Consider the following 19,057-nt stretch of genomic DNA (forward strand, 5'->3'; position numbering starts at 1 on the left):
TGGAGAAATGTCTATTAAGGTCTTCTGTCCATTTTTTGATTGGGTTATTTCTTTTTTTGTTGAGTTGTATGAGCTGTTTGTATATTTTGGAGATTAAGCCCTTTTCTGTCTTATCATTTGCAAATGTTTTCTCCCATTCCGTAGGTTGTCTTTTCATTTTTTTATGGACAACCCAATGTTTTTTAATGGGCAAAAGATTTGCACTGACACTTCATCAAAGAAGAGATACAGATGGCAACAAAAGCACATAAAAAAGATGCTCAACATCATTAGTCATTATGAAAATACAAATTAAAACCACAATGAGATATTACTATGCACCCACCAGTAAAGCTATAATTTAAAAAAAGAAAAACAATAGAAAGTGCTGGTAGGGTGAAGAGCAATTGGAACCCTCATACATTACTGGTGGGAATGCAAAATGATACAGTCACTTTAGAAAATAGTTTGAACACAATATTATAAATTAACTAAACTTCAATTGAAAAAAAGTTTGGCAGTTTCTTATAAAGTTAAACATATACTTATCATACAACACACCATCCCATTCCTAGCTATTTTATCCAAGAAAAATGAAAACTTATATCCACACAAAGAACTGTGCACAAATATTTATAACACCTTTATTCATAATTACTAAAAACTGGAAACAACTCAAATATCCACGTACTGGTGAATGAATAAACTAATTGTGATACCGCTATACAGCAATAAAGAGGAACAAACTGCTGATACATGCAATAACATGGGTGAAACACAAAAGCATTATGCTAAGTGAAAGAAGTCAGAGACAAAAGGTAACATACTCTATGATTCAACCTATGTGGCATTCTGAAAAAGGAAAAATCATTGGGGCAGATTGATGGTTGCCAGAGCTGGGGGTGGGTGAGGGAGATTGACTAGGAAGGAATGCAATAGGACTTTCTGAGGTGATTAAGTGTTTTCTACCTTGATTTATGGTGGCAGGTCTACAACTGTATCCATCTGTCCAAACCCATTCAACCGTATCCCTGAAAAGAGTGAATATTTCTCTATGCAAATTGTACCTCAATAAATCTGAATTTTTTTAAAGAAAAAAAAAGATGCAGGAAGATCCAGCCTTACATCTAATAAGCTTGATTTCTTTGGGAATTCCCCAGCAGTCCAGTGGTTAGGAGACCACTCTTTCACCACCAAGGGTACAGGTTCAACCCCTGGTCTGGGAACTAAGATCCCGCAAGCCGCAAGGCACAGCCAAAATAATTTTTTAAATAAAAAAAGATTTCTTTGAAAGCTCCAACTGGGGACAATATCCAGTGACGGGCAGGAGATACATATCTGAAACTCAGAGAAGGGGACTCTGTTGGATACTGTAACAGATCACAATACCGTTCTATCTGTAAAGACTTCTCCTTGACCCCCTTGTCTCTCTAACAAGTTCTTGTTCATTTTTTTGAAGCTCTGCCAGAGCATTCCCTCCTTCTTGAGGTTCTCCACGATCCCAACCCTTCCACCTAAAATGTGAGCTCCGCAAGAACAACAACCTTATCTGGCTTTTCTTTGCTGTATCCCCAGAGCCTAGAACATGGCTGGCACATAGCAGCTGCCTTACAAATTGTTAATGAATGGATGAATTATTCCCTCCTCTGATACTACTTTAGAACTTTTCATAGCACCTATCACACTGTATTTTTTTGGTCCGGTTATCTGTCCCCTCTAATAATCATCTCCTTGATTATTAGTGTTTATTTTTATTTATCTCTGTATACCCAGCTCACTGTAGAACTGAACCAAACTGAGAGACTTGAACTTCCATGCTGATGATTATTGCAGCAGAAGAAGGCAGGGGAGCACCTGCTATGCTCCAGGCCCTATCATGCACATTTAATTCCTGTAGCAACAGATGAGGAAACTGTAGCTCAGAGAAGCTTACTAACTAACTTGGGCACCCAACTTGAACGAGGTCACTCAGCAGGCAAACAACAGAGCTAGAACACAAACTCAGATCTGCCTGACTCCAAAATCTATGCTCTTTTCCTATCCTTTCTTTTCCTTAAGATCCTTAACTCCATGATTTTCAGCCACCCTTAAATGATATCATCTGCTCTGACCCCAAACTCCGACAATCCCCTCTCTGACATGCCACATCTCGTGCTCCCTTGTTTTCTAGACTGCAGTTGCCATCCATCATGTCAGCTCCCAAGCCCTGGACTCCTTTTCCTCTGAGGTCTTCTGGTTGTCTTTGCTTTCCCACTCAACCCACCCCAAGAGAGTCTATTTCAACAATGTTGTAAATCTAGATTCCTTTGCCTCTGAAATTCCACCACTCCCTCCCGCTCATCTCTCAGCAAGAGATTCCCCCAGGATACAGATTCTCATGTGGTTGGTCTCATCATGGAGCCATGCTGTGTGACCTTCACTGGGACCTCAGAACCGTTCACATAGCCTCATGCACCATGAGTAGACCATGTTACCTCATCACGCGTGCTGCAGGCTCCTTCTGCCTGTCCTGCTCTTCCCATTGGTAGAGAGGCAGAAGCATGTAGAGGTTACGTATGACAAATCCCAGGTCTGCCACCTACTAGTACTAGCACTCTTCAGGTTTCCACTGAAATGTCACTTCCCCTAGGCTCTTAGGCTGGGTTAGCAGTTGTTGCTATGGGCTTCCATTGGGCCCTGGACTTGCCCTGGCCCAGCACCAACCTCACTCCATTGTCATTGCTTGTTTAATCACTGATCAGCCTGGCTAAACAGTACCATCCTGAGGACACCTTCCATCAACCTTGCTACCTACAACAGGGTATCACCCCATTTTCTCCTTTCCTTCCCTGACAAACCTTTTTTTTTAATTTTTAATTTTTTTTTTTTTTTTTTTTTGTCATGCCATGCGGCTTTCAGGATGTTAGTTCCCCGACCAGGGATCGAACCCATGCTCCCAGCAGTGGAAGCGTGGGGTCCTAACCACTGGACCACCAGGAAATTCCCTAAACTTTTTTTTTTTTTTTGGCCACAACACACGGCTTGTGGGATCTTAGCAAGGACTGAACCTGAACCCTCAGCCATGAGAGCAGAGTCCTAACCACTGGACTGCGAGGGCATTCCCCCAAACTTCGTAGAAGAAAAGTTTACATTCTGTTTCCACTTAGCAGTAACCACTTACTCCTTGGCCTTTCAGCACCTGGCTTTGGTCTCCATCACTTTACTGGAAGTGCTCTGCTTGTCCTCAGCCTCCTTGATCTCTGTGTGCATCTGCCCCTCCTTGAAACTTTTTCTCCTTGGCTTTCATGACAGCCCTCTCTCCTGGTCTCTTTTGGGAGCTGGCAGGAGTCTGGACCTCCTCTCCTTTCTCCTCTCTTTTCCCTTCGTCTCTTCCTCCTCTTCTTGCCTTGGGCCCCTCTATGCAGATTCTGCCCACTTTTTTTGTCTGATCTTTTTCCTTAGGCCATCTCATCCACACCAGGGTTTCCCCCAGATCCTCTAGGGGGATGGCTCCAGACAGGGCTACCACATCTGCCTGTGCAGGTCGGTCAGTGCACAGGCCAAGGAGACAAGGAGGAGGCTGACTTTGTCCAGTTTTTGCAAAGGCCCTGAGGGCTAGTCTTGGCTCCACAAGCTGCATTCCATACCCCGTGCCTCTATCAAGCTGTAGCCTTGCCTGTCTAGCTGCTCAGAGGACAGTTTCCCCAGACATTGCTAGTAGATCTGCCTAGTTCAAAGCCAAAAGGAGAGAGACTGGTAGAGATGTGACCATTGATGGGATGTGTTTTTTTTGTTTTTTTTTTTGCGGTACGCGGGCCTCTCACTGCTGTTGCCTCTCCCATTGCAGAGCACAGGCTCCGGACGTGCAGGCTCAGCAGCCATGGCTCACGGGCCCAGCCGCTCCACGGCATGTGGGATCTTCCCGGACCAGGGCACGAACCCGTGTCCCCTGCATCAGCAGGCGGACTCTCAACCACTGCGCCACCAGGAAGCCCAATGGGATGATTTTGAGATGGGTTTTCAACTACTCTACTTTTCCATTTCACCCCCTTTTCCATAGACTCAGTTTTAGCTGCCCCTGCCCTGTGCCCAAATTGAAAGTAAAGAAATAGTGATGAGGAGGGAGCAGAAGGCTAGAGGGTAGTGAGAGCAAAACAAGGGATCTGGGAAGAAAAAGAGGAGATGGGGGCAAACCAGACGAGAGGAAATGAACTGACTTCTTCAGCTGTCAAAGCCCTTCCAGGCAGATTGTCTCATTTGATTCTCATGAAAGCTCTCGGAGTATATGTAACTATTATCCTTATTCTACAGCTGAGGAGACCAAGGCAAGTAAAGTTGCCCAAGATCACCCAGCCAGCAGTGGGACCTTGAACCCAGGTCTTTTGACACCAAATGCCACACTCATCCCTGTGCGCCACACACCTCTTGGCAGATTGGAAAGAGGTGATGGGCTGGGGGATGGCATTGAGGTAATGGGGTTGTACCAGAGGAGGGACCAGGAGTACCAGGGTCAGAAGGGGGAAGGGGAAGGGGTCATAAGAATAGGGCTTCCCTGGTGGCGCAGTGGTTGAGAGTCCGCCTGCCGATGCAGGGGACACGGGTTCGTGCCCCGGTCCAGGAAGATCCCACATGCCACAGAGTGGCTGGGCCCGTGAGCCATGGCCGCTGAGCCTGCGCGTCCGGAGCCTGTGCTCCGCAATGGGAGAGGCCACAGCAGTGAGAGGCCCGCGTACCGCAAATAAAAAAAAAAAAGAATAGGAGAGGCCACGCCTGGTGGGTGAGAGCTGGCTTTGCCAGAGGAGACTGCAGGGGAACCCAGGGAGCTGAGGGGACTCTGGAAGGGCCAGATTTCCTGGAATCCTCTCTGAGCTTTATCGCTGGAGATTCCTGGGCAGCTACATGTTCTTCATGATCTTTCCTTCCTTTATCCCTGGAAAATAACCCAGGATACAAACCCAGCTGAAGCAATGATATAAAAGTACCAGAGCATTCTTTGACCTTCCCAACGCTGGGGGAAAGGGCCTGGCCCGAACCCTCAGAACCCCTCCCCCAGTCTACACTAGACAGGCAGGTCCAGGGTCTCCAAATGGGGCAGGGACACTTCCAGAGACATTCCCAAAAGTCTTGAGGGATTCAGACTGGGCCTTGCTCCCAACCCAGCTGCCACCCCCATCATCCCACATGCCTCCACAGCCTACCTAACCACACTCCTCGGCCCCCTTTTTCATTAATTGTTTAAATCAAAATCATTTATGGAGCTCCCGCTACATGCCAGACTCAGGGCTGAGCAAGAGGAATTCCCACTCAGCCCCCAGACTCCTTTCCCTCGGGTCTCGCCCCGTTCCTCCCTCTGTGTGTTCTCGTCCTCAGAGGCTCTGCCCCTAATTCAGTAGCCCTTGGGGTCCTCCTGTGGGAGGCCCGCTGGCACGCTGGGCTCTGCACTGCGGGGAGCTGAGGGGAGCCTCCCAGGCCAACCTCTCATCCGCCTTGCTGCCCCCTACTGTCCCCACCAAAAAGACCTCTCACTGCCCCCAAGACACTCACACGTTTGGAAGGTCCTTTCTGGAGTCGTTCTCAATCCTTCAGTCCTTGGAGACGGTGATGAGAATCCAACTCCCGCCCCCGCCACACCCCCGCCACACCCCCGCCCCCTGCTGTCTGGTCTATAGACCCCAACCATCACACTTCAGTTGCTATTCTAAACAACCCCCTCCTCAGGGCTGGGTACAAAATTTACAGACTAAATGATAAAGCAAAGCCTAAAGGGCTTCAGGCCCCCATGATCCCCCAATCCCTTAATCTCCCCACTATCTAGTTCTCCCAGGTCTTTGGCTCCAGCTCTCCAAGGGAGAGTGTAGGGAAGGGGGAGGAAAGAGCTGACCCGCCGCCCCTTATCAGGGTCATCTCGGAGTTTACTCAGTAGTTAAACCTGTCTCTCAGGTTCCCAGCTCCCCGCCAGCAGGACACCGGAACACAGGGCAGGATGGGGGTGGGGGACCATTTCCCCTCCTTCAGGACCCCCCTCTGCTGAGCTCCTTTACTCATCTGCCTTTGTTCCGGCCTCTCACCGGGACCCTTCCTGTTCCTCCTACTCCAGGGACCGGCCTCACCATCGCCCATCCCACCACCACCCCAGAGCCCCAGTGCTGGGAACCTGGGGGCCCGAAACTCCCCCCTCATACCCCCTTCCCCAGCTCTCCCAGAGGCTCTCAGAAGAGCGAAAAGGCCCTGAACCACAAAGGAATCTGGATGTGGTGGAAAAGGGCAGGCTGGTGCTGGAAACCTGAGGTCGGTATTTGCCCCGATGCTGCAAGAGGTCAGGAATGTGGCCACTAACAATCAGCTATGGGAGATAAGACCTGGCTGGCAGCTCTCCTCCTCCAGCCCCAGACAGTGCCTCCATCCCCAGGCCCCAAAATGTCCCAAGCAGTTGGAGTGGGGCAGGAGTCAGAGAAAGACCTGGAAAGGAGTTTAGATAAGAATCCTTAGATCTGGGCCTAATCCCTGTTGGAATTCAAAGTCCCCCAGGGGTGTTAAGTGACTTAGAAAGAGTCCTTGTATCATGGAGACATCTTTACAATTACACTGACCCCCTCACAGCTGCCCTCTTGGAGATTTACTCCCCAGTAAGTAATTAGCATTTGTTCAGTGAATAAGTGAGTAATAATTAACATTCATATCAATTGCCACCCAAGGAGATAGACTGGACTGGCTTTCTTCTCCTTTTACCAGTGAAGAAACTGAAGTGCAGAGTTAAGTGACTTTCCCAAGGTCACGCAGCTGGCAAAGTCCACAAGTGCCTCCCCTCTGTCTGGTCCATTGACCTAGCTACTCCTGGGGCCCCTCCTCTTCCCATTCCTCCTCTCCCATCTGCCTTCACCTCTTCAGTTCAGCTAGCAGCTCGATAAGAATCAATAGGTCCTCCCCAGAGCAAAGAGCACAGACAGGTGTGTAATGCCAGGCCCTGCCAGACAAATGAGCTGCTGGTGGCAACAGACTTGAAGGCCCAGTACCTCAGGATTCCTCCAGCTCATTCAGCAGAGGGTCACCATCCAGCTTCAGGGGTGAAGGGAGCAGGGGGAACTTCCCTACATCCATCCTTCTCACCCATATCCTGACATAAGCTTCCTGGAGGGGGCAGCCCCCTGGGGACAGGCTTGGGATCCAGAGAGCCTTTGGAGGAGAGGCAGGGGAAGGAGGGGGCCTGCAGAACAGTCCTAGTAAGGAGGGAGAAAGGGTCCCTTTCTGAGTCTCAGCCAGAATGTTTGGAGGTGTGCGTGTCTGTCCTCTCAAGCCCCATAACAAATGGGACACATGACAAGTCTCCATGAGGGATTATTGGTCTCTTTCCACTGCTGCTCTCCCAGCAACTAGAACAGGGCCTGATGCACAGTAGGTGCCCAACAAATATTTGTCGAACTGTAAGTGCTCAGAAATATTTGTTTACCCAAGGGTGTGGGTAAGGCTGATACGCAGGTGTGTAGAGGTGAGGACTCCTGTTCAAACCACAGAGTGCTCCGGGAAGGCCAGGCCTCCGTGGCAGTGGGCTGAGGGATGGGGAGGGGTGACCGGAAGGTTCAGAGTGAACATAATTGGTGAGTAAGCGTGTCTGTGGGTAATTGACAATACACGTGCATAGGATAGGGGCTAAGTGTGTGCTAGGGAACAAGTGCAGCAGGGCATGATTGGGAACCAAGTGTGGGGGGGGGTCGAGTGTAAACCAGCAGACTTGAGGCTCAGAATCGCGTTTCTCTTCCTCTTCTCCAGCCCCCAACTTTTCTTCCCCAGGACTCCTAGGGCTCCGGGATTCCCCAAGATGTCCCCTGCAGGTGGGAACTTGGGCTGCAGCTGAGGACAACGACGGAGACTCACACCCGACCTCGACACTCATCCCCCAAATTCTCAACCAAGCCTGTACCTCCCCTACCTGGGGGAGGGGGGTACCATGACGTCATTTCCTGCCCTGAAGTCCCAGCTGCCAGAGCCAACTTTACCTGCTGCCCACGGCTGTCCCGGCCCCATTCACTCACCGCCACCCTGGGTGCTGGAGGGTGACCTTGGCAGGGCGGTGCTGAGGGGGCGGGGAAAGGCTGGGGAGGGTCAGGAACCGGAGGCGCGGAGACCCGGCGGTCCACCTGTGGCGCAGGCTTCCGCGCTTCCGCGGCGACTCTGGTGGCGGAGGCGGGGCCTGTGGGGGGGCGGGTTCCCAGGTTCCCACCCACCCCCACCCACCCCCCTCCCTGAGAGCTATAACTTGAGAGTTGCGGACCTCACACACTCCACGGCCCAGCACCTAAGTCCTGGTCTCGCTCTTTCCTCGCGGAACAAACATGAGCTTCAGCGCCCAGTCCACCTTCTCCAGCTACCGGTCCCTGGGCTCTGCGCAGTCACCTAGCCACAGGGTCCGACCGGTCAGCAGCGCTGCCAGCGTCTATGCAGGCGCCGGGGGCTCGGGCTCCCGGATCTCCGTGTCCCGCTCCACCAGCGTCCGGGGCGGCTGGGGGTCCGGGAACCTGGGCGCCGGGATGGCCGGGGGTCTGGTGGGTGTAGGGGGCATCCAGGGCGAGAAGGAGACCATGCAAGACCTGAATGACCGCCTGGCCTCCTACCTGGAGAGGGTGAGGAGCCTGGAGGCCGATAATAGGAGACTGGAGAGCAAAATCCGGGAACACCTAGAGAAGAAGGGACCCCAGGTCAGAGACTGGGGGCACTACTTGGAGACCATCGAGGACCTGAGGGCTCAGGTAAGGGGGCATGGAGGGAGCAGCCCCAACTCCCAGCCACGTTTGACCCTCCAGTTATCCACTCCCCTCTTCCTCTCCCTCCCCCAAGGATAGGAATTTTAGTAGGGTGGGGTGCATGCACTCCTTCCCCTTGTCTATCTCCCGCCCCGCCCCCAACTCCACCCGCAGAGGGTTAAGAATGCCCCTAATTTCCATAGACATCGCCCCTGGTCACAGGGACCCCAAGGGTGGTGAATGGGCACAGGAGGGCCCTTCCCCAGGACAGAGTGGGAAGACGACGGGGGAGCTTCGCAGAGGAGTGGACAGCATAGAGGGAGGTGAAACAAGGCTCATAAAGAGGGCCCAGACACTCTGGCTTCTGGTGGAGAGGGGACCATTGGAGGGGTTAAGCGGATGTGGCTAAGGCCGAGTCATCTGGGAGTAAACAGGAGGCCTACCGGTGGGGTGGGGGGATGCTGAGCAGGTGCACTAGGAAAACTGCTGGGAGAGGGCCAGGGAGAGGCGTTTTAGTAACTGCTCACTTCCGGGCTGGCCAGCCAGCAGAGGCCTAGAAGGAAGGGCAGCAGGAGACTGGGAACGCTGGGATTTGAGACTCCAGGAAAGGAGGGAACAGTATGAGGGGGCACAGGTAGAAGGGGATAGGTATACAAGGAAAGCCTCTGGTTATTCCAGGGATTAGGAAGGTTTTTTCACTGAGACACATAACACCCTCCACACACTCGGCCCACCCCATCACTGATTTCCCATTCATGGAGCAACCTCTCTCTACAATCCCCCCAGATTTTTGCAAGTTCTGTGGACAATGCCCGCATCGTTCTGCAGATTGATAATGCCCGTCTTGCTGCTGATGACTTCAGAGTCAAGTAAGGCTGGGGGCTAGGAAGCTGGGGTCCGTTAGGGGGATCTTGTTCAGCTGTGGGTAGAGCTGGGTGGATGAGAGTAAGGCTCCATCAATTTATTTTTCACGTAACCCAGTGTAAGAACACTGTTCCCCAAGTGCCAGGAACGGTGCTCAGAGGATTACTGCCTGATTCCTGAATCAGGTGGCTGGTTTGCAGTGGGCATACGGCTGCTCTTAGTAGGTGGCGTGGGTTGAGAAGGTTCCGGATCCGAGACGGGGCCCTTCCAATCACCTCCACTCCCACAGGTATGAGACAGAGCTGGCCATGCGCCAGTCTGTGGAGAGTGACATCCACGGGCTCCGCAAGGTCATTGACGACACCAATGTCACCCGGCTGCAGCTGGAGACTGAGATCGAGGCTCTCAAGGAGGAGCTGCTGTTCATGAAGAAGAACCACGAGGAGGCAAGCAGGGGACCCTGACCAAGCCAGGAACCAAGGGACCAAGATGAGTCTGGGCTGGGGACTAGACAGAGCAGGCTGCCTGCAAGCCACCTTGCAGGGGAGTTTAGAACTACCAGCCTGAGTGCTTCTTAATCAGACTGTTGTCACGCTCGGTGGGTCACCTGAATTAGAGCGTGGTGAGGTCAAAAGGCCATGGGTGAGAGGATGAGATGAGGACCACAGTGGAAACAGCTAGCAGTAGAAGTGAGACCTGATGGAGGAGGTGAGGGAGGAAGGTACAAGGAGCAGGTTTGTAGATGGAGGGACAGGGTGAAGGGAGGAGAGAGAAACCACCACCTGTGAGTGACAAGCATGATGTTGACAGCTGGCATTTTACCCATCTGGAATAGAAGGCCCAGAACTGGCAACGCCTAGAGAGCAAAGTCAAGAGATTGCCCTGTTCTGTTCTCCAACTGATCCTGTAGGCCTTCTGGAAGAGGCAGTCACAGATGAAGAGGCTTCCTGGAGCTCTGACCCTGAGCACCTCCTCACTTTTGTCCCTTTCTCCTTTAGGAAGTAAAGGGTCTACAAAACCAGATTGCCAACTCTGGGTTGACCGTGGAGTTGGATGCCCCCAAAGCTCAGGACCTCAGCAAGATCATGGCGGACATCCGGGCCCAGTATGACGAACTGGCTCAGAAGAACCGAGAGGAGCTGGACAAGTACTGGTCCCAGCAGGTACACGAGGGAGAGGGATGGATGCCAGGTTAAGCACAAGAGGCACGAGGGTGCAGGAGGGAGGCCGACAGAGAAGGAGGGACCTGAGGACCCTATTCCCCCCGCAGATTGAGGAGAGCACCACAGTGGTCACCTCACAGACCGCTGAGATAGGAGCTGCTGAGATGACACTCACGGAGCTGAGACGCACCGTCCAGTCCCTGGAGATCGACCTGGACTCCATGAGAAATCTGGTGAGAGCCCTCAGTGCGTGCCTTTCACTCAGAAAGAGTTGTTTCTCCCCGTATTTCCCACTACTACTACTCACTACCCTAGTACCTGGCAAACAGTAGGCGCTCAAAGTTTCAAAGAGGGCTGAAAGCTGCAGAGACTCTCCCTCCACCCTGTCTCACCCGACCCTCTTCCTATGCCCCTGCAGAAGGCCAGCCTGGAGAACAGCCTGAGGGAAGTGGAGGCCCGCTATGCCATGCAGATGGAGCAGCTCAATGGGGTCCTCCTGCACCTGGAGTCAGAGCTGGCCCAAACCCGGGCAGAGGGGCAACGCCAGACCCAGGAGTACGATGCCCTGCTGAATGTCAAGATCAAGCTGGAGGCTGAGATCAACACCTACCGCCGCCTCCTGGAAGATGATGGGGAGGACTTCAAGTGAGTGGGGCTCTCCTCCTACCTGTATAAGCTGGGGTCAAGCTACCACTTCTCCCCAAAGCCTGAGCTTTTGTGAGCCCCCCATATGCCTGTTCATTGGTACCCACTGAGCACTGGGCTGGTGCTCTGTGCGTGCCCCGAGAAGAGAATAGACTAAATATTGCTCCTAGCCGTTCTTGGAGCACAGGTGGAATTTGGCCTTCAGTTTTCCTCTTATGGAGGAAGCAGCAAAGGGGAACTTGGACATGCAGGCAGGGATCGGGAGGCTTCTTTTCTCCACTTTCCTTGTTTCTCTTTTCTTTGCAGTGCTGTTTATAACTGGGGCTTTGTCTTCTGTTACAGTCTTGGTGATGCCGTGGACAGCAGCAACTCCATGCAAACCATCCAGAAGACCACCACCCTCAGGCTCGTGGATGGCAAAATGGTGTCTGAGACCTCAGACACCAAAGTTCTGAGGCATTGAGTCGGCAGAAGCAGGGTGCCCTGGGGATCAGGAGGCCAATAAAAGTTGAGACGTTACTGCATATCACTTTGTGTCTTCCGTGGCTGATTTCATACTGCGAGCGGCTGATTTCATACTGCGAGCGTACGAATGCCCTGACTCCATAGTTCTATCTCTCTGATCAGGCAGAAATCACCTCTGAGCCCAGAGGTTTCATATGGGTTGGGGAGTGGGCAGAGGAAGGGTCTGGGTTCTTGGAAACACCTTCTCAGAGAAAAAGAAGGGAGCTAGTAGATGGGATGGGCCAACGGCAGTGGGGAAAATTACAATAGAACTGTGAATCTTAACCTTAAAGAAAACTGATCATAAAGCCCCCACCTGACAGGTGCTCCTTAGTAGAAATCTGAGCCTGAGAAGGAAGTGGAGCCAACGACAGAGGGCAAAGGAAAGGGGAAGAGGCGAGACCAGAGCACAACTGGCCCCCCCATCCCTGCCACCCTGCATCCATGACCCACGGCCCAGTGCTTCTCCCCACACACCCTTCCCACACTCAGCCCCAAATCAGTGGTCCCCTATGCTCTGCTCATTCACTGAAATGAGAATGGGATATGATTTTTAGAGTACTAGAGGTCTGGCTAGAATTGGAGTAAATGCAATCATGGCAGGTAAAGGACTAGTGTACACCAGTGGTTCCCATCTAAGTAAGTGGTGCCCTTAAGTAACCATCCACTTGGGTAATAATGAACACTTCCAGTTCTGTGCTCTTGTGTGTGTGAGTGTGTGTGTGTGTAAGTGGTTTTCTTGTAAATAATTGCAATAATAATTATTATCCTGTTAATTGCTACTATGCATTGAAAGTTTGCTTCTTGCTTGGTCCTTTGCCAGGTTATTTCATGTAATGCTCATGATCATCCCAATGGAGTAGGTATTATTCCTTTTTTTTTTTTACATCATATAGACATTTTTTTATATTCTTTTCCATTATGGTTTATCACAGGATATTGAATATAGTTCCCTGTGCTATACAGTAAGACCTTGTTGTTTATCCATCCTGTATATAATAGTTTACATCTGCTAATCCCACACTCCCAATCCATCTCTCACCTGCCAACCCCCAACCCCCGCCTTGGCAACCACAAGTCTGTTCTCTATGTCTGTGAGTCTGTTCCTGTTTTGTAGATAGATTCATCTGTGCCATATTTTAGATTCCACATATAAGTGATATCATATGGTATTTGTCTTTCTCTTTCTGACTTACTTCACTTAGTATGATAATCTCTAGTTGCACAGTTCTGTGCTTTTGATTGGAAGTATGTCATCTAGTAGTGAAAACAAAGGATGTCTAAAACTAATATGCTTTGATTGGAATGATCATTTATCTTTTTAAATTAAAAAGTATAAAAAACAAGCACAAAATCCAAAAGGAAAGAAGGAAAGAAAATTAACTATGTCCCATTCCACTCCCCAGAGGTAACCACTGTAAAATAATTTCCTAAACTAGACATACAAACACATTTTATTTTAGGTATGTAGGCTCACACTGTTCTTCACCTTGATTTCTTAAACTTTGCTTTCTTCATTTCACAGTATAATTTGGACACCTTTCTGAATCAAAATATGTAGACTTTTTTTTTTTTTTACCCAGATGAGTGAATTTGGAATTTCTTCTACCTTCATTTGGAATCCATATGCATATTCCATTTACTATAAGGAAATTATTAGCCCAATATTGAGGGGGGAAAATGCAGAATTGTAGTGATTATGCATTCTGTCACCTCCCCCATTTTGATGCCAATTTCAATTAATTTTTTCCTACCCATTGTCCAGTTGATTGTTTATATCACATAAATCTGCTCTTAATCTGCAATAAAGAATAACTACTACACTGTACAAATTCTTTCTAAACATCAGAACCTTGATCTGTGTAATGTCCAATCATGCTCCACAGACCAATTTGAGAAATTATATCTAGGTCTTTACTGACCCTCGCCTTAGTAATTTGTCATCCATCTAGTTTGAGAAACATCATACAAAATATATCGGCTTCCCTGGTGGCGTAGCGGTTAAGAATCCGCCTGCCAACGCAGGAGACATGGGTTTGAGCCCTGGTCCAGGAAGATCCCACATGCCGCAGAGCAACTAAGCCTGTGTGCCACAACTACTGAGCCTGCGTTCTAGAACCCGCAAGCCACAACTACTGACACCGCGTGCCACAATTACTGAAACCCATGCACTCTAGGGCCCTTGCTCCACAACAAGAGAAGCCACTGCAATGAGAAGCCCGTGCACCGCAACGAAGAGTAGCCCCCGCTCGCCGCAACTAGAGAAAGCCCACACACAGCAAGGAAGACCCAATGCAGCCAAAAATAAACATAAGTAAATAAATTTATTTTTTAAATATATATAATATCATTTTACATAAAATTTCTACTGCATCTGTATAGGAATGATATTGGGATCATTATTTTATGTATATTTATTTTTAATAATTACTTTTTAAAAATTTATTTATCTTATTTGTTTAGTTTTGGCCATGTTGGGTCTTCGTTGCTGTGCACGGGCTTTCTCTAGTCGTGGCAAGCAGGGGCTACTCTTCATTGCAGTGCACGGGTTTCTCACTGCAGTGGCTCCTCTTGTTGTGGAGCACGGCCTCTAGGTGCGCAGGCTTCAGTAGTTGTGGCAGGCGGGCTCTAGAGCACAGGCTCAGTAGTTGTGGCGCACGGGCTTAGTTGCTCTGCCGCATGTGGGATCTTCCCCAACCAGGGCTCGAACCCGTGTCCCCTGAATTGGCAGGAGGATTCTTAACCACTACGCCACCAGGGAAGTCCCTATTTTATTTTATTTTTTGTTATTATTATTATTTTTTGGCTGTGCCATGTGGCATGCGGGATCTTAGGTCCCAGACCAGGGATCAAACCCAGGCCCTCTGCAATGGGAGCACGGAATTCTAACCGCTGGACCGCCAAGGAATTCCCTAGGATCATTATTTTAGAAGGAACTTCAATAATTTTCTCTCAGGTCTCGGCAACAATAACCAAAAAGAAAACCGTTGTTTGGTGGGAAGGGAGCTATTATATTTAATTTCACATATACCTCATTCTTTTTAATAGCTGCCTGGTACTTTAGTGTGTAGAGTACAAATTCACTTAACCAAGGTCTTCTAGTAATGCACGTCTTGGTCTCTAGTAGTTTTGCTTTCTCAAAAATGCTGCAATTAATGTTAATTAATATGCCCTCTGTGAGCATATCTAGGAATTTATCTATAAATTCCTAAAATGGTATGCTGGACTGCCATATTAACAAATATTTATGAAGTGCCTACTTTGTGCCAGGCCCTGTGATTATATACGTGGTAAAGAAAATTGGTATTGCCCCTACCTCATGAAGCTCACAGCCTAATGGTCAAAAGTATTTGCGTTTTTATTCATTCCTCACACAAAAACTTACTTATTATGCACCAGCCACTCTTCTAGGCATTAGGGATTTTCAGTGAACAAAACAGACAAAATCCCTATCCTCGTGGAGTTTATATTCTGGTGACAGGAGACAGATAATAAATGTGATATAGCATGTTAGCAGGTGACAAGTGTTATAAGCTGGATAGAGAGGCAGGGAGAATTGTAGTCAGGAAAGTGAAAAGGTGATGATCCCAGGATAATGAATCTTCAACTAATGGAAAACTGAGTTTTTACTTTAAAAATACAGTGTGTCTATTCTGCAGTCTCTAAAAACATGAGGGTCCTTGGAGAAAAGCTAAAGACAGCACTGTTCAAGCCCCTTTGTTCTTGAGAGGCCCAGAGGAGGATGAGGCCAGGACAGGCAGCCCCTAAGGGTGCAGGGAAGCCCCCAGAGGGAGGGGGTGGGCGTATTTATCACTGTCAGGCCCCAAGAGAAGACGAGTCAGAGAGGCTGCGAAGTGAGCAGAGCAAGGGCCGCTCTTCCTGAGCCCCACGAGAGGTCACCTGGGAGCTTCTGCAGGCAGGGAACCCCACTGCCTCTGGGTGCCTGGGTTCTACTACCTGGAGGAAAACATCCTACCTGAAAGCAAGGCGCCCTAGTGAGGTGCGTCTCACCCTTCTTAAACCTACCTTCCCTGAATAAACATAAGAATCACCTATCCTGCTTCCTCCTTCCCAATCTCTCTTCAACCCCTACTTTGTCGCCCGACCTCAATCTTTGCAGGAGTCTACAGGATATGAATCCTTGGGGCAAGATGGTTGAGCTTTACTTTCTGATATTTGTTTTAGGAAAGCCATCGAGGTAGTATTCTTGCCCCATCTGCCCTACCATTTTCCAAATGTGTAATTATGACATGGTATGTGCTCCCTCTGACCACATAGGTGCCCCGGAAGTCTGATGAGCCCCTACAAAGGGTTGCGCTGCCCTGGCTGGTCATCACTGGAATTTAGCCAGGAGGAATCTATCTTTCCTCGGGCCCCTAAAAAGGAGAGACTGATGTGGTACGGTGAGCAGACAGGCCTGAGACTAGACTGACCCCAGCCAACATTATGGGATGTGTACCTGCCCGAGGATGAAGCAGAAAGTCCCTGGCAGAGGCTGAGCAGTGTTGGCAACTAAGTTGATCGAAGTAACCCGAGATGATGCATCGGGTATGACTAGCCCTCCCATCGGACAATGTCTCACAGTTCCCAGGGCCCTTATGCATTTGATCCTCATCACAATCCTGTGAGGTATGCAAGGCAGTGGTTATTACTGGCTCTGGCCCAGAGAGGTGGGTGTAGAGGTTCACAGAGATCATGTGACTTGTCCGAAGCTACAGAGCGAGAAGCTTAACGCAGGAAAACACATCTCCAGATTCCCAGTCCCAAACTCTTTCCTGTGTGGATTACAACTTAACCCAGGGGTTCTCAGCCCTGGATGTACCTTTGAATCACCTGGTGAGATTTATAAACAATACCAAGGCCAGGTCCCATCTCCAGAGATCCTGACTCAGTTGTTCTGAGGTTGGGGTGCAGGCCTCCAAGCAAATGTTAAAAGAGCCCCTAGGTGATTCCAATGGGCAAGCAATGTTGAGAGTCAGACCCAAGTTGTACCGAGGGTCAGCACCATGGCCTTCCCTCCTTCCCTCCCAGAAAGGAAAAAGGAGATCAAGGACTCTGGTGTGGTCTGGCTTCTTTGGCTGTACTAATGAGCCTAAGAAAAGGAAGTGGCAAGCTTGACATTTTAAATTCTTTTTAAATTTAAATTTTAAATTCTTGGCTGAATAGGACCGGGCTGCTCCTAAGAAAGACTTCTCAAATGAATCTCTTAACTCCTATAGCCACAGGGCTGATGCCGCTGAAACCTTACCAGGTCTCATGGGAAAAGCCGAGAGATTAAGGAGGAATCCTAAGAATGGGCAAAGGGACTTTGGAATCTATGTGAGGATGCTGAATGCCCAGGCCCCACTAAATCTCACTGTCTGGCAGAGGCAGCCCTTCCTTCTCTGTCTAACGAGGCTGCTCCTGTCTTGCTTGAAGACTCTGTAAAAGCCTCACCTGAGGTGGTCAATGTGAAATGGGTGCCTCAGACATGTAACTAGGGGGACAAGTACAAAATCTGACCCTAGAGGAAAAGACTCACAAGATTAACAAAGATTTTGCTATATTATTAAACATAAACTTGGGGAATATGGGTGCGGTGGGATTCTAAAGATGCTAAACCAGAGAGGAAGGAACACAGTTTTAGAATTGGGCTGATTTTTTTTTTTTTTTTGCAGGGGGGCCCTCGCCTCACAGTTTGTGGGATCTTAGTTCCCTGACCAGGGATTGAACCCGGGCCCTTGGCAGTGAAAGCACTGAGTCCTAACCACTGGGCCACCAGGGAATTCCCTGGGCTGAATTTTTTAATATGGGTTCAGAGATTCCAAACTCGGTGTGCTAACTCCAGCAGTTAGGAATGATTTTATCTCTTTCCTTAGTTAATTTTTTAAAATCTGGATTCAGGAGTGGTGTACAACAAATGAAGCTGCAATGTTAGAAATCCTATTGCATAATGCAGAGAAAGGAATCCAAAGACTTAAAGAGAGAGGAATGTTGAAGCTGATTTATCAATCCACTCACTCACCCCTAAATAATTCCCCCAAGAGGGCCTAGGAGAAAAGTCCTTCACTGAGGCATTGAGAAATATACTGGTAAGAGAAGCCCAGCATTCTTAAAAAAGGCTGTGCTGGGCTTCCCTGGTGGCGCAGTTGTTGAGAGTCCGCCTGCCGATGCAGGGGACACGGGTTCGTGCCCTGGTCTGGGAAGATCCCACATGCCGCGGAGCGGCTGGGCTGGTGAGCCATGGCTGCCGAGCCTGCGCGTCCGGAGCCTGCGCTCCGCAATGGGAGAGGCCCGTGTAACGCAAAAAAAAAAAAAAAAAAAAAAGGGCTGTGCTGATTTTTCTCTGCACTCAGGAATGGAGATGGATGGGCTGCTATGGAAATGGGCTTCCTGATTTCGATAGCAATGATGGATCCCAGCATGGAACAGCCAGGGGCAGCAGTTGACCACCAGAGGCAAGGTAGGTTTGGTTACCTTAAAAGGCAACCGGGTCAGCGTAATAATCAGAATGGTCTGACCCACGGGAATCTTTGACAGTAATTACCTGCTCATAGGATTCTAGTTCTAAAATAAGTAGGCAGTCTATTAAAGTCATCTTTTGTTTTTCTCTTATAAATGTGTCTATAAGAAATTCACTTCAAATCAAGGATATAAAAGTAAAAGAATGAAAAAAGAAGATATATCATGAAATATCAATCAAGAGAAAGCAGAAGTGGCAATAGTCGGATAAAGTAGACTTCAGAGCAAAGAAAAATTGCCAGAGATAGAAAGAGACATTACATAATGATGAAAAGTCAATTCACCAAGAAGATATAGCAATCCTAATGTGTATGCACCAAACAACAGAGCTGTAAAATATGTGAAGTAAAAAAACTGATTGAACTGAAAGGAGAAATAGACAAATCCATAATTATAGTTGGACACTTCAACTCCCCTCTCTTATTAACTAATAGAACAACTAGACAGAAAATCAGCAAAGCTATAGAGGAACTCAAAAACAGCATCAACCAAGACCTCATTGTCATTTATAAAACACTCCACCAACAACAGCAGAATACACATTCTTTTCAAGTGCCCACTGGACATATACCGAGACAGGCCATATCCTGGGCCACGAAACAAACCTCAAAAATTTGAAAAGAATTTAAATAATAGAGAATGTTTTCTCTGACCACAATGGAATCAAACTAGAAATCAACAGCA

At 48.9% G+C, this 19,057-nt stretch overlaps 1 protein-coding gene across 1 annotated transcript; it reads left to right on the forward strand.

Moving 5' to 3' along the window:
• Positions 1 to 8,288: 8,288 nt before the first annotated feature.
• Positions 8,289 to 11,831, forward strand: KRT18 (keratin 18; the record flags this gene model as incomplete). The annotated part of the gene is made up of 7 exons (XM_079715387.1): positions 8,289 to 8,702; positions 9,483 to 9,565; positions 9,850 to 10,006; positions 10,559 to 10,723; positions 10,831 to 10,956; positions 11,142 to 11,368; positions 11,711 to 11,831. The coding sequence occupies 7 exons, from the start codon at positions 8,289 to 8,291 to the stop codon at positions 11,829 to 11,831; spliced, it is 1,293 nt and encodes a 430-aa protein (XP_079571513.1).
• Positions 11,832 to 19,057: the final 7,226 nt, after the last annotated feature.

The sequence above is a fragment of the Hyperoodon ampullatus genome, assembly GCF_949752795.1.
Source record: "Hyperoodon ampullatus genome assembly, chromosome: 11".
Lineage (NCBI taxonomy): Eukaryota > Metazoa > Chordata > Mammalia > Artiodactyla > Ziphiidae > Hyperoodon > Hyperoodon ampullatus.